Source organism: Lepisosteus oculatus, chromosome 7 (genome assembly GCF_040954835.1).
Source record: "Lepisosteus oculatus isolate fLepOcu1 chromosome 7, fLepOcu1.hap2, whole genome shotgun sequence".
NCBI lineage: Eukaryota > Metazoa > Chordata > Actinopteri > Semionotiformes > Lepisosteidae > Lepisosteus > Lepisosteus oculatus.
In genome coordinates this window covers 45,521,852-45,537,550 of record NC_090702.1, presented here as the reverse complement: position 1 = coordinate 45,537,550, position 15,699 = coordinate 45,521,852, and the positions used below count along the sequence as shown (strand labels likewise).

Genomic DNA, 15,699 nt, shown 5'->3' with positions numbered 1-15,699 from the left:
TTCTGTGTCAGAACACACTGGATCATGCCTCTACTTTGACTCTTAAGCAGGGCTGGGCGATATGGCTAAAAAAATTATCACGACAAAATTTTTCATATCAGTTGATATCGATAATTATCACGATAAATGTCAGATCATTATTTCTTTCAAGTTTAAAGGCAGATTTTTTCTCCTGAGTGAAAGTTGAAGAAACCAGAGAGTTAATTGGTAAATTAAACAACTCTTTATTTTAAGAACACAACAAACACTTGCCAAGCAGCAGAAACATTAAACAAATGTTAGCTGCCCAGTCTGCAATACGCACGCGCACTCGCGCAGTATTTTGTGCGCATGCGCAAAGCATAAACATATATATCGAACATTTATCGAACTTTTGTTAAAGTTATATCGAGGAAAACTATATCGCGATAATTATCGTTATCTAATTATTGCCCAGCTCTACTCTTAAGGTTACATAATGTGCTACTTTACTAATGTGCAAACTTTACTTAGCACTTTCCCAAGCCTTACATTTATAAAATATTCAAGGCATGTCAATTTGCATACTACAGTAAATAAATGAAATAGAGTGATTACAAAATACCTAAATGGCTTAATGTTGGTTTATTTGCCTCATGGTTTATCTTTTATTTTGTTTTTTTTTCTTTAACTGCTGAGATGTTTGTTAAATGATATATGATACAGCCATTTCTGATTAATATTTACAGGATTGATATGGACTGATTATGTAAGCGATATTTAAATACTTTAGCCCATGTAAACTTGCAACAAAGTACCTGTTTTTATAAGAAGGACATTCCAATATTACTGGTTTAAAAAAGGTTATGTCTCAGATATTCGCATAACAGTGTTAACTTTCTGTACAGTATGTATGTGTCATGCTACACTGAAATCTGTTCATCGGAAGGTTCTATCACATCTTGTGTCTGTGAGACTGTGACTTCAAGAGTCACAAAGTTCTGTTGCTGAAAATTTTAAATCTAGGCAATAAACCTTTGTATAAAATAATGAAGAATAGCAGTCTAGGGTCAAGATTTACGTCAGGTCTGTGGCAGTTGTATCTATGTAATACAATGAAGAGTACACTATAGTGGAAAATGTGGTTTCATTGTTTGCTTTTATAACTATCTGTATTTGCTTTTGTTACTTGAGTTACTTGTGTTGTGAGCATGTATAGTTGGAGATCTGCATAATATATCACAATTTGTCATTTTAGTTGCAGTGCAAAGCTGGTCATAATAATGAAAGAAATTGGAAAACTTCAAATATATAATTAACAGCAAACATTTATTATGTAAATAAGCAAGATAGGCTAAATGGCTTTCTCTTGTTTGCAACCTTCCTTATGTCTTTACCTTCAGTAAATGAAATGCATGCTTGTGGACAGCTCATTTCTTGCTGTTGCTGTCTGCTCTCTACTAAAGTTACACAACTTTGGCAGTTTGCCCTGAACCTTTTCACCTCTGCATTACATTCCTGAAAAGGTTGATGCTAATAATAAGACAGCTACACTTGATAGTGGTAAATAAACAGCTTCTGTGACCTGCTGTTTTGAATGTTACGTGTAGAATAAGTTCAGTGTGCCATTTCTGCTTTTAATAAATTAATAATAGTTTTGGATATTAAATATTGAAATACAACTACACTCTGTATGTGCCTTAAACATCTCTAGAAACTAGATGGAAGCAAATGCAAATTTTGAAGTATACACTTTTGCACAGTAATTGTCATGTAGAAAAATGTATGTGAACATGTTTTTAATCTTCAAAAAGACATATTCTGTGACATAAATAATTGTAGCAGATCCTCCTCTAAGGTAGTGTGTACCTGGAGGAGGTTTACAGTATATACATAAACCGTAATCTGTCTAATATATGTGAAATAGTTATTCATCTGAGGATGAATCAGCATCCCTTGATCCATCTCTTTCCTCCCTGGTCTGGTCCTTAACCTTAGCTGTCCCACTTCCATGTGTCAGATCCTATTTTGCAGACCCCACTTGGCACAGGGATCGAGTCTCAAACCATAGAGTATTGTATCTTGACATAGAGTATTGTATCTTGTATCTTGTATCTTGTATCTTAGTGCAGCTAATTTTTCGGGACTATCCGATTTTCAGTCTGTCAGTATAACCATTGTGTCTGTCTCACCTGAGACTTTACCGATCTAACTCCCTGGGTGTAGACACTTCCTGTCCCAGGAAGGCTGGTAACGCTGATTTCTCTAACAACCGCGTGCTCTGATTTATGTTTAGTGATATCGAGTCTTTGGAGTGTTTATGCACCGGTCTGAGCTCAGCACCCCAGACCCCTCTGCTCTGCTCTGCATCTTAGTGTGAATTTCTTTTGATGGTTGGGAACGATGTGAAAACATACAGTATATAGCTAGAAATGTGCATTCGTTAACAGACTCTTGGGAGTTTAGTAATTGTTTTGTTTCCTCTGATTGTCATGGTCTGTCATGTCATTGAATTCTCAAGGAGACTGATAAATTAATTAATACTAATTCAGCACTCTGTTGTTCACAAAATGCAGGCCAGCCGGCAGAATTCTCTGATGTTCTTCACAGGAGTATGTCTTCTCAGAAGAGTAAGTATAGGTTTATTCCATGCTGAAAAGAGAAGGAAAAAAACAAAGTTTCGGCTGTGGAACCTTCTTCGGACCTGGACCCGAAGAATGCTCCACAGCCGAAACGTTGTTTCTTTTCTTCTCTTTTCAGCGTGGAATAAACCTTTACTTGTTCCTTTGCAGTCTACGCATGCTGACGCAGCTACCTGCTTGAACTTCTCTGAAGAGTGCCTGCTGGCAGGCCCAACTTTGACTGGTTGGAACAACTCACTTTGGTTGAATGTAACTCTTTGAAAACTGTATTGAAATTATATTAATTATTAAACAAGGCTTATCTCAGCATCATCAAAAGAAATAATTCAGCCACTCCTTTACCTGAAAAAAAACTTTTCAATACTCATATATCCAAGAGGGGAGATTAAATTCTCATGAGAGGTGGTTATATGAACATTAAACTTCTAAGAAGGGAGGCTTTCAGGAACTTTTATCATTTAATATATCATATATATATATATCAATATTTGAACACTTTGGAGAATGAACATTTAACTAGACCTTTTTATCAACAGAAGCAAAATAATGACAAGATAAATCTGAAACATTAGTTTAAAATTATTTTTAGAGATAAATGGTAAATTTGTGATATTAAAAAAAGTCACATTTTTACCATTTATTGAGTTCTGTTTAGTGAATCTTTTGATACACGGGTAACTGTTAATCATATTTATTAGACTATTTTATTAGAACAAGAACGTTCTCATGGAATGCCTCATCAATTAAGAAAATTTTACCTACTGTATGTAAGATCTTTGTTTCTGTCTAGTCGGAAATACTAATACTGTCCTAATGAAGACTTGTGTTTGCTGAAATGTTGATAGGGATAAATAACATGTTTTATAGTAGGGAGTGTGTGTGCCTAGTACATTCTGCAATTTTATTGATTCTTTTACCTCTATAATCTTTGACTGTGGGTTCTATTTTTCCTTTAATCAAGTTCTTGAAAACATTTCTTTTTCTGCGAGCATATATCATGTGGTCCTCACCCCAACAAATCACGGTAATCTATCATATTACAAACCAGAATAATGCTTGGTATATTTAATTTCAAAATGCCAGTTAAATAAAGCGTTTCTTTTTTCATTTTAAAACTTGGAAGATGATGTAAATTTAATCTACTCGTAACTAAATAAAAGCTGAATTAGTGTGTCTATCCTTAACTACAGTACTTAGAATTTTTATATGAATAGTTCTCAGGCTCATTTTTTTATTTATTGTTTAAAATCTTTAATCGCCAGTTGTTCATTACCTCAGGGTGTTCGTTCAATCCTTTTACTGCACAGAGACTGAGTGCTTGCTCTCCTGCCAGCATTATCCCTTTAGGAATCCTTCAGCATCGAATGTGCTGAGAGCTCAATTCTGCCACACAGGAAAGTTGCAGAAGCTGTGTGTCACTCACTGATGTCGCTGCAAACTTGCACATTGATCCAGGTGGGAGGCCCCCAACATAATTTTACAACAACATAATCGTACTGTCACATTTCAGGGTTGAGGTGGGGTGACAGAAAGGACAAGTAGGCAAAGATGATCAAATGGGGATTTCTGGTGGTTTATTCTCGTTAATTTAAATTTCATGATAAATCATTAGAGGCTTGCTGTAATATTTATTTTAGGAAATTGTGGAATCCTCAGCCTAAAAATATTCTCTCCTATTTAATGAAGCATTTTTAGAGTAGGGAGATAGATCCCAGTTCAATCTGGGGATCCGTGTTTTAGGACAGGAGATTTAGTGCTGGCTTGTATTCTTTTACAGTATATAGGACTGTAGAACATAGGCCTCTGAGCCGAATAGTTTTGTACATATTATAACTGGTATATGTGTTTTTGTTAGTATTATGTGTTGTCGAGTCCTTTTAATGTTTATCGTGTTAATAATTTATTTGTGTATCCAGAATTGTAACTCTGCTTTATTACACTTTTACCACAGCAGTGTTAGAAAATAAGGAACTCATGTGTCTCAACTTTACCTACTGCTCTTGATTATTTTATTTTTCTACTCCCCCTATTTTGTAACAATACTTAGGCTTATTACCCGTAAATCTGTATTATAGTATTTTTAAACTCATTGCCTCATATATTGCAATAAAATAAAATATAAATATAAATTTTATATAAAAATATAAAACAATTGCAAAAAGCCATGCTAAAAAATATTTTCTGTCAACATAGATTAAAAACATTAAATGAGTCCCTGATTTCATTTTGGGATGGAATTCTAGGAGCTAGGCATATAAAAAAAGGCCCATATCTTTCCTTATCAAGGTGAACAGTAGGGACACATAATAAACCAGAATCAGCTGAGCAAAGGTCAAGTAGAAGGGAGTAATCTGATAAGTTATCAACTGAGGATGTATACCTTGTAGAATCTTAAAGGAAAATAGGGAAGAAATTGCAGGTAACAATAAACTTCATTTTTTATATATTTTATTTTGAAAGATGCTGATTAATTTCAGATTAAGTATAAGCAATGAGATTTAATGTACTGTAAGTCACCACCTTACTGTGCATCATTATCAGCAGTATATTCATGATTAAATGTAATACTTTCATTTAAATAAGGAGTGGTGGCTATATCATAGTAAAACACACACAACAATATAAATAAACATTTATGTAAAACATAATAACAGTAATTAGTAGGATGCTTCATATATCTTGATACCTTAAATATTTGTAAAAACCATAACAGAAGTCAAACCTAAAGGATCACACACTATATACATGTACAGAATAATAGTCTTCTGTGCTATTTTTATCCATAAACAAATAACTACAGTGAGTGGGGTCTCACACTTGCTGATCATAGCAGGAATTTAGCATATGACCTCTCCGCCCTGTTTGAAGTAAAGTGAAAGAATGGGGTAGGAGGATATAGCTCCAGTGATTAGGGGCCTAGGTTTTATAAAGCCTTGAGGAAAAAACCAGATGTCCATGAGTCAAAAAGCCGCATCTTTAAAAGGCAGGATAATTGACCCTCCCAGTGATGGACAAAAGCAACCTACTGCTTTGTGATTTTTTTTTTGTCTCAAGAGTACAATATACTGTATATCCAATATATTTTAACTAGTTTCTGCACATGTAGAAGCTAACTCTAAATTCAGTTTCAGCCATAAGAAATTGGATTTATTCATCTCTTACTGGAATGTTACTCAGTAGAAACCCAGTTGTGTTTTGTGTATACAGAATCATTGATCTTTTCCTTCTTTGGTGAAACACAGCTTCCAGGAAAAAGACACTGCCTACACAAAAGCTGGCAGCCACTCTGTCAGTTTACTCTTTATTACACTTAGCCTATGTGGAGAGCTGCCAATGACAGTATGTGAATGTGCAGCAACATGAATAATTAAATTAATACTTTGTATGCCATCATTCACCATTGGAACCTTCCATATCTATTACTTTTGATAGAAACAAACTTTGTTCTTTCTTTTGTTTTCATTTATCTTTTTGAATTAGAATAATTATTGTCCAGGAAAAATTATTTTTCAGGAAAAATTGAAAGGCAAGAGTGGTGTATATATTCCCTAGTAAACTGTTTGTCTAAAATGGATATATGTGCGGACATAGTTAAAGGAGGAGATTTGATAAGGTGAAGCTGAGGTCTCATTCTAAAACATTCAGCATAATATATTGGTTCTTTGTAGTGTTTAGAGAAAAGGTGTTGGAAAAGGAGGCAGATAGTTTTGACAGAGCTGTAATACATGTACTTTGGTATCACTCATACCTACATATAGAGATTTTAGGGTATTATATGAGTATGTACAGACACTGTTGGCATGTTTGTCTATCAGCCACTAGATGTTCTAGTTCAGTATTTGCCACCATGAAACTACTACGTGAATGTAGGCATCAAATTGCTGTGTCCATGTAAAATATAATTATGTTTTTAATGTGGAGGTATTCATTGTATGTGTGTTCTGTTAGATCTGTGGGCGAGTAGATAGTACTGGCACAACAATAGCTGATTCTATACGATACCATAATACAAAACAATTATTATTATATGTGGTCAAAACTGTCTAGATCTGTACCCATTTCCTGTTATTAATGTATTTTTGAGCATGCTAACCCATACCCCCACACAGATATTTGTATACAACAACACTGTAGGCACTGTAGTTATTCTTAAACAAATTAATTCCTGTGCAGGCTGCCATGTTTATTCTGAGCTGCGGGTATTATAAAAAGATTAAATTCAGCTACTTCATGCATAAAAATATCTTGCCTATGAGTCTGTGTAATTTCATACACCAGGTGGCCTGTAAAGCAGCACACATCAATAAAGCAGGACTCTGAAGCCAAAAGGCACATTGGGCCCCAAGTACAGTATGTAATAGAAGAGAAAAAATCCCCTGGTGCCCTGCTGGGTTTGCTAAATGAGGGTTAGGAAGTGACTAACTTGCATCCCAACTGCTACACCCACCCCAGAGGTGGGGCAGCAGTTTGGAGTAGCAGGGAAGGTTAGTGGCTCAGTTCCCAGGAGGGAATGGGATGATTTTGCTAATGTACCCTTGAGCAAGGTGCTTCAGTCAGGTTGCTCCGGCAGCTGCCCTCTTCTATAAATGGTTGCCGTCTAGGCCACGGTTGTAAATGAGGATTTGTTCTCAGTTTTAACTTTTCTGTTCAAGTAAAGGATACAATTGGGTGAAATTTTTTAAAAAGCAGTTTCCTGTGAATTTCAGTTGCAATTGCATATGAATGATGCACTGCGTTGTTGTGTTGCTGTTGCAGGCCCGTAGGAAGGAGGTGTTTATCCAGGAGCGCTATGGGCGGTTCAGCCTCACCGACCCTTTCCAGGCTCTGCAGCGTGACTATGAGTCTGGGGGAGGAGAGAAGGAGAAGAGGGCCATGTCTACCAACCCCCTCTCCATCCTGGAGGCTGTCATGACCCACTGCCGGAAGATGCAGGAGAAAATGGCCACGCAGCTGGCAGCTGCTGAAACCAGACAGAAGAAGGTATAGCTGCTCCAGAATCACAGTACTTGTATACAAGCAGTTGCCCCATGGAGATGATAAAAACTCTTTCTCTCTCTTGTTGCCATGTAACAAGGACTGGATAACACTAGAACCACTAATTCTAGAGGTTCTCTAGGTAACACTTTAGATTCAGTAGTAAAGATTTAATATATTTTCTATTACTGATAAATGGACTACAAATTGAGATGCTATAGAATGCTATTAAATCATTAAATTATGTGCATAGCACAATATCATTCAAATTAGTCTGAAATAATAGATAACCTAACCCCAATCCTAAACTTGATCTTTACCTTAACTTAACCTCATCAATAGTTTATTAGTATTTATTAGAACCTCAAATTAAAGTAAACCAATTTTAGTAGAATATACAGTCATACCCCGGTATTCGAACCTAATTCGTTCCTGAAAATCCTTTTTGAAGGCGGGAAATCGTAAATCGAAAAAAAAAATCTATTATTTCTTATGGGGAAAATTCTACTCCATTCCGAGCCGAAGACAGGTTCACTCAAAAACCACCCTAAACATATAATACCATACAGACCATTATAGCAATCTGAGTGAACAATGCAGTTCTACTCAAATAAGCCAACTATAACTGTAAAATAATTATATCATATTTGCGTTTTTCATTCTTTCGAAATAGATCACTATCCGAGTGATCGGCTAGAACAATGTGCGTACTGTTGTTGACTATTACACTAAAGAATCTTTTTATTTTCCTTAATGACCCCATAATGAACAGCAACTACAAGACAAACACAAAAAACACTTTGAAAATGAGAGCACAAGCTATGGCTGTGGTCGTAAACAAAGCACTGCTGCTTCTTGTCGTACTAAACCATGATGCCTTGAGCACATGCAGAAACAGACAGCTGTTCGGTGGCACTGAAGTCAGATGTTCGCAGAAGTTTCTCTTCTTTTGAACTTTGTTCTTAAAGCGAATTACAAGGTACAAATTCTTCATGTTCGGATAAGCGAAAAATTCATATATCAAATGTTCTTATACCGGGGTATGAGTGTATATTAAAACTTTACTCATGCAACTTTGTCTAAAGGGTGAGTAAAAGACTTTACTGAGTAACTCATCTTTACTGAGATGTCTCTGTCAGTGTCTTAATGTCTGTCTTCTTTTTTTCTTTTACCTATGGTTATATGCTCATTGTCATTGTCTATTCAGTGGTATGCTTATTTTAAACTGCATATTTCATATTAACTTATTATTTCAAACTGGTTATATTTCCTAATTAACCGATCGAGGATATAAACATCTCAGCTCTGCATTTTTCGTATGATAGGTTAACTATTTGTTTTATACCAGGTCATATTTAAATTATATCCTATATACACCAGTATATAATATGTGAAGCATTACCCTTAAAGGAAAATTAAGATTTGAAGGCAAAGAATGCACATTGTGAGGGACTTTGGAAGCTCCTTTCTGAAGGTTGTTGTAATATATTAAAAAATGCAGTGCCTATAGAAAGTCTACACACCCTTTCCAAAGTAACCCATTTTGTGACCTAAAGCCTGAAATCAAGCCACATGAGATCAGAATTTATTTTAGCCTTATTTACATGTTGTAACACACAGGTCTCCAAGTGAAAAACAAATGCTCAAGCATTCCAAAAAGTTATTACAAATGAATCCTAAGAAATGAGTTTGATAAATGTACACACCCCTGAGGTAGTACTTGGTATTCAACTGAACACAATTCTATTTGGATAGGCTTATCCTATCCAAACAGAAACCTATTTTTAACCTAGATTATACCTAGATTGTGTCTTGATTTCAGGCTGTTAGGCCTCAAAATGTGTTAATTTGGAAAGAGTGCACAGAATTTCTGTAGGCACTATAGTTGACTGCAAGGAAATATGCAGAAGGAAAAACAAGTCTAGTAAACTCTTGATGTACACTTTGAAATATAAACACTTCAATTGAATACTTGCTTAAAGATGATGCCAGCATGTCAAATGAGGGAAATAAAAGCCTAGATACTGAGAATACAGTAAGTGTAGCTCTTTTCTGAAGTTATAGTTCTCAGTTCCATGTATGGCTCCCGACTGGTGCAATTGCAGACCAGATCATGAAATTAGGAAATGGACTCAGGTATTCTAGCAGTTAAAGTTTCTTGTAAAGTACAATACTTTGAGTCAAATTGACTGAAAACTCGCGAACTGGACAACAGTATTACCAGAGCTCCGTTGATAACATTAAACTAAATTAACTCTGGTTTGGTTAAATTATTTTAAGTATAAAAATGTATGTTCAAATTACATATTAGTTCTTTATAGGTATAATGTAAATAACTGAAAAAAAAACAGAATTGGTTAATTTCTAGAATGGAAAGTCAGGAGCCACAATCACGTACAGTACATGCTACTACTGTACTTCTACCTCTTAAACATTAGATTAAATAGATGAAAGGGTTGAATCTATTTTCAGATGCAAAAGACTATAACAATGATTACAGTTTACTGCCATAATTAAAATTGTATCTCTTTGTGCTCTAGAGTGCCTTATGTTCTCAGAATTTAAGCTTTGAGTAGAAGAGCTTCTTGAGTATTTCAGGGGTGCTTACAGATCTGTGATAGGCAGCTACAGGTATGTCCTCCCATAATACAAGGAGCAGGCCCCTCTTGCCCCTGTGAGAGAGAACAATTGAATGACCTCATTACAGCTTGTGGCTTTGCCAAGGTGATGGAGACTGTGTGCTAATCTTAGGTAGAAGAGAATTCTTCCCTTAATGTTCCTGAAAACAATGAACCAAATGATTGAATTCCTGTAGCTGTAAAAATTAGCACGGTCCTCTGGTTGTTATAGTGATGCTTTTCAAAATGTAAGTGGTTGTCTTGGTGACTACTCAGCAAACAAAACCTCTCAACAGTTTAAACCTGCATGCAATTGGTCATACATGACTAAGTCAGATCCTTAATTAATGCCGGTGATTTTATCTCACATGCAGGAGATGGCACAGTACAGAACCCTTATTGGTTCTGTGCTTTTACAGTGTGGGGTCTTAGTAGTCACAGTCCGTTTTAATCCAGCTGCACAACAGTGTCTGTCTTCATTTTGTCTTCAAAAGATGCTGCAAGTTTATATTGTTCACTGTGATTTACAATATTTACACATGCACATGTACTGTAGTGTGACAATATAGGAAATGAAATATTATTAGTGGAAGTTATTGAATGTAGCCCACTTATGCTGAGTTAAGAAGATAATGAGAGGGTTCTTGAATTGTATGACAGCTAAAAGCACAAGCAAGATTTTGTATTAATTTACTCATCCACTTTCTTATCCTGTAATAAATTTAGTGTGTCAAAGGGAATTTATACATGAGAAGGTTTTAAGATGAGATTCTGACAGATTCTTCTTGTCTTCCATCTGCTTTTTTCACTGATTGTTAACTTTATACGAATTATGCTTTGGCCTGTACAGTAGATACAGGCTTAATCTGCAAAGGCTATGAAGCACTTTATAAATGACCCTTCAAGGTTTATTGTTATTTTATATCTCAAGAGATCTGCCACCACGGCCATTCAGTGTGTAGATAAGGCCAATTTAAGGAGAAAGTATTTTGTCTGAGAAATACCAATAACCTTCCTGGACAAAAGAGTTAGTGGTACACTTTATATCTTAGCAAATCAAAGAGCCCCTTCATGTTCTAGCTCCATTTCTTATACTGTGTGAGTATTAACAGTCAACTTGCAGTGACACAGATGGCACAAGATAACAAAATGAGTCAGTTAGGGTACAACATCCCCTGCGCTTTTAACAGCCTACCTTTAGCAACTTCTCTTACAATCACAAGCTACTGCAAGTGGTTAGAGGCTGCGATATTTCTGTGTTTGGTTTTTATTTGTTTCTACTGTAGGCCTAAACAAATGGCCTAATACTTCTGTGAGTCATGATTTTTTATTTAGTCCTTCAGGCCAGTTTACTGTGTTCTGTCTCTAGCCCCTTAGCGAAGGCTCTAGTGTGTTGAACTCAGGTTTAACATATCGCTCTTTGCCAGTGCTCTTCAGAAGTGCCATAGTCCAGCCAATTTCATTGGTCTCTTTCAACAGTTAACTGCTTTAGTCCTGCAAAATTATTAGATTGTTTCATTTTAACTAATGCTAATCACGAACACTTTAATCATTATTAATATATAAATCGGAAGACCAGTAGACAGAAACCAGAAACCCTCAAGGAGCACAGTTGGACTGCTTGGGCGCAGTCAGCTCATGCTACTGTAACTAACCCGAAAAATTACTAAAGCATTTCTAGCTTTAACGGCAATATTACTCTGTTTATTCTACATTAGTTATTAGTAATTTTATGTACTGTATCTTCATACTCTTATTTTTAAAAGCTCTATTACTTGTTAATGTTCCAACATCCATGTTTTTATTAAGTTTATTTGAAAACATTTTAGGATGCTGTAGGACAGGTTTCTTTCAGCCCTTTAATGCTATGATTAAAACATTTTATTATTTAAACCTGCCTGCAAATATTGAAAGTGTTTTTTCTCTGTTGAAATGTTTACCATTCACCCTTTTTAATTGTTCATATAATTTTCTGTTTGCTCCTACAGAATATAGAATGATAGCTTGATGCTCCAAATGTAGTTGGTTCAGGTGAAAAATCAAAATAAGTAAATTTATTGTCTGTATGAAACTTGAGATTATGCCAATTATTTTTCTTTTATTTGGATTGCTGTATTTTTGACATACCTATTTGCATGTATAGATGTCTGCCACTACTCACTTGTACTATTAAGGAACTGATGTTTACAAATACCTTCTTGAAATCTGTTTTACTTGGTAACACTGTTTATTGTTTGAAAATGGAGACAATGGAGACAAAATCTTTTTGGGGATTAAGTTACTGTTTTAGTTACCAATGTCAACTTTGTGATTAGAAGATGTTAAGTATGGCGATTATGTAACCAAATTAATGACGTGCTGTATTTGGAATAAAGAGTGACCAGGCTTAGGCAGTCAAATGTAGTGTATTTGAAAAATGAAGGATTTTACTCATTTTTATATTCTGTTTTTGCCAAGTGTTGGAGCTGTAAATCATCTGTAGTATTTTTTATTTGTTAACATCCCACTCACCCTTGCATTTTCTCTTTGAAACCCTTGAAACATTTAAGAAATCTAGTAAAATCAGGTCTTCTGTATTGTTTTTTGTGTAAAATTGTTTTTGTGTATAGTGGTTATTCTGTTCCATATACATTATCTCTGTTTCATTTTGAGGTATTCACTATTCTCTAAAGATAGAGGTAATATGGCAGAATGTGGAAGAAATCTCAGTTCAGCCTCATAAAAAGGAGAGAACAAATATGTTAGAAAACAGGCAGTTGGAAAGCTCCATTTTAAATTGGAACCCAGATCGTTCATTATGATTTGCATGGATTCCTCTGCGTATTGCTGCAATTATTGTTTCCAAAATGTATTTCTGTTTTCTATTTTGCACATAACATTGATTTTTGTTCATTGTGCATGACTACAGGTAGTGGACAAAGCAAATGGACACCAATGTAGCATCATTCAATAGGGTATTGGATTAACACATATTGTACGTGCAGTACAGCCTGTACGTGCTTTTGGCAGCACCTGAAAGTCTGCAAGAGGAAAAATGCAAGAATCAAGTCACTCAATTCATATCTGCTTGATGGAGGTGGAAAAAACAATCTAAAGTATCGTTTCAGAATATTCTATACATTCACAGTTGGGTTCAGATCTGGTGACTGTGAAGGTCATGACAAATGTAGAGCATCAGAGTCATGCTTGTCAAACCATTGGGTGACCACATGCTCTGTGGATCAGGGCATTGTCACCCTGAAAATCATCTCTCCATGCAGGAAAGAAATGCCACATGGGGTGAAGATGACCTCTTAGTACCATTAAGCAGTAATTAGAATTGACCTTGACTTCTAAATGAATGAAACCACCCAGACCATTCCAGGACGAATGCACCCCTCAACATTACGGAACCACCTGATCCCTTTACTGTTGGAACCGAGCACTCATGTCTTAGTTACTTAGTTACTTAAGTGTACTCTGTGGACTTTTGTGTGTAACTGACTACTCATGCCCCAGATTGAAATTTTCTGTCATTATTATTGTCCACTACCTGTATCTACACACCTGTATTTTTAACTTGCCAAAACCTGTCATTATTTCTAGAGTGTTTTTCTTTATTGATTTGTTTGTTTGATTTTCAGCTGGAGTTGGAGAAATCTCAACTACAGAGCCTTGAGCAGGAGCATAAGAAGTTGTCTGCCCAGCTGAAGGATGAGCGGGAGAAGAACAAGCACATTGTCATGATGCTGGTGAAAGAATGCAAGCAACTGGCAGCCAAGGTTGTTGAGGAGAGCCAAAAATTTGAAGAACTGACCGCCAAACTGGAACAGGAAACCAAGACAACAGGGAGGCTTGAGGAGGAGTTAGCTGCCGAAAGACAGAAAGGTCAGCAGATGGAGGCAAAAATGGAGAAGCAGCTCTCAGAGTTTGACACAGAGCGCGAGCAACTGAGGGCCAAGTTGAGTCGTGAGGAAGTACGGGCTGCAGACTTGAAACTTGAAAGTGACAACCTGAAGAAACAAGTAGATCAGCTCAGAACTGAAAAAGAAAGCCAACAGACTGCCCCGTCAAGCATAGGAATTAAAATAAGGTCTTCTGTGTCTGTTTCTGTTGGAACAGACCTGGTTAATATGCGGACAACCTCCTGCCAAACAGACCTGCCACTTTCTGCAGAACACAGTGTTGATGGACTGAAGAAGTCTCCGTTAACGATACCTGTGAAACCTTCTGTGGCAAACTACTCTAGTGTTGGAATCCCCAAAGCTGTCAATACCAGATCGGCTAGTGAGCGGGGAATTTCCCTTAGCAATTCAGTTCTTCCTGTCGTGACACAGACTGAAAATGGGCCCTCAGGGGGGGACCCACAACCCCCACCCGGAGTAGCCTCACCCAGTTTTGTCCCGGCACCTCCTGTGCACAGTTTACATTCACCTGGAACTGCTTCCACTTTGCCAACAAGTGTTAGTCCCAGAGTGCAAGCTGCCCGGTACAAGTTCCAGTCTTCTCCTACTGAGCATGACCAAAATGGAATGACCACTCAGAGCCCCCCATCCAGAGATGTGTCGCCCACAAACCGAGATAACTTTGCTGCGAAGCAACAAGCCCGACACACGGTCACGCAGGTCCTTTCAAGGTTTACAAGTCCACAAGCTGCCAACACTTTAAGACCGGGCTTACCTCATTCCACATCTGAAGGAGGACCTTTCTCTAGTCGCATAGGCCACCCACAAATTGGTCTAAAGTCGCCAACTGTCACGAGGATTGACCGAGGGAATCCACCGCCTATACCTCCTAAGAAGCCTGGCCTCTCACAAACCCCTTCCCCTCCGCACCCTCCAATAAAAATAGTGGGTGATGGGAGCAGGTCCCCTGGCACGGGGCTAGGTGTTCCCTCCAAACCTGTGCCCCCTCCTTCCAGTTCACCTCAAGGCATCCGGCTAATAAATGAAGACGTTCTCTCCAAACCCACTACGCCTCAGCTGCCACCCAAACCAGCCCTTGATATTTCGGGGACGGGTGGCGCTTGCCCTGTCCCAGCCTTGGCCACATCTCAGGTGGGTGCCTGCCCCTCCATCTCAAGGGGCCTGCACCAGTTAGCATGTACCGAGTGTCCCCCTGTCATCCCCACCTCCGCCACCACCATTGCCTGTAGTTCCTCCATAAATCCTGTTAGTGCTTCATCCCGTAGACCCTGTGACACAGACAGCCCACTGGCAACAGCCTCAGGTAAAGGTACTGAAAACATTCTGTCGCACTGGATCCTGAAAGGGCAATAGTGTTTCTCCTCTGTCAGGTCCTTTGTGACTCTATATTACTTTCTGTCTTCTCACTCTGATTGTGAAAAGTCTGCAACCAAAGATATCGACAGGTGTCTCTATGATGTGCGCCCGTTATAGTTCTGTCCTGTAGATGATTATTACATAGTTTTCTGGCAATCATATTAACAAACAAAGCTTAACAGATGCAATGGATAACATTGCTTTTGGAAGGTGAAAAAAGTACCCAGTCACTGCCTACCGCATTTG

General features: G+C 37.3%; 1 protein-coding gene across 2 annotated transcripts in view; it reads left to right on the top strand.

Annotated features, from left to right (window-relative positions):
* The window catches only part of cttnbp2 (cortactin binding protein 2), an 82,160-nt gene that overhangs the window by 32,404 nt on the left and 34,057 nt on the right, over positions 1 to 15,699 (top strand). For both annotated transcript variants that reach the window (XR_011190096.1, XM_015352342.2), the window contains exons 3-4: positions 7,356 to 7,580; positions 13,816 to 15,400. Coding sequence is in view for 1 of the 2 variants with exons in the window: in XM_015352342.2 (XP_015207828.2) it covers positions 7,356 to 7,580; positions 13,816 to 15,400 (1,810 nt within the window). In the remaining variant the exon portion in view is untranslated. The remainder of the gene's footprint in view (positions 1 to 7,355; positions 7,581 to 13,815; positions 15,401 to 15,699) is intronic.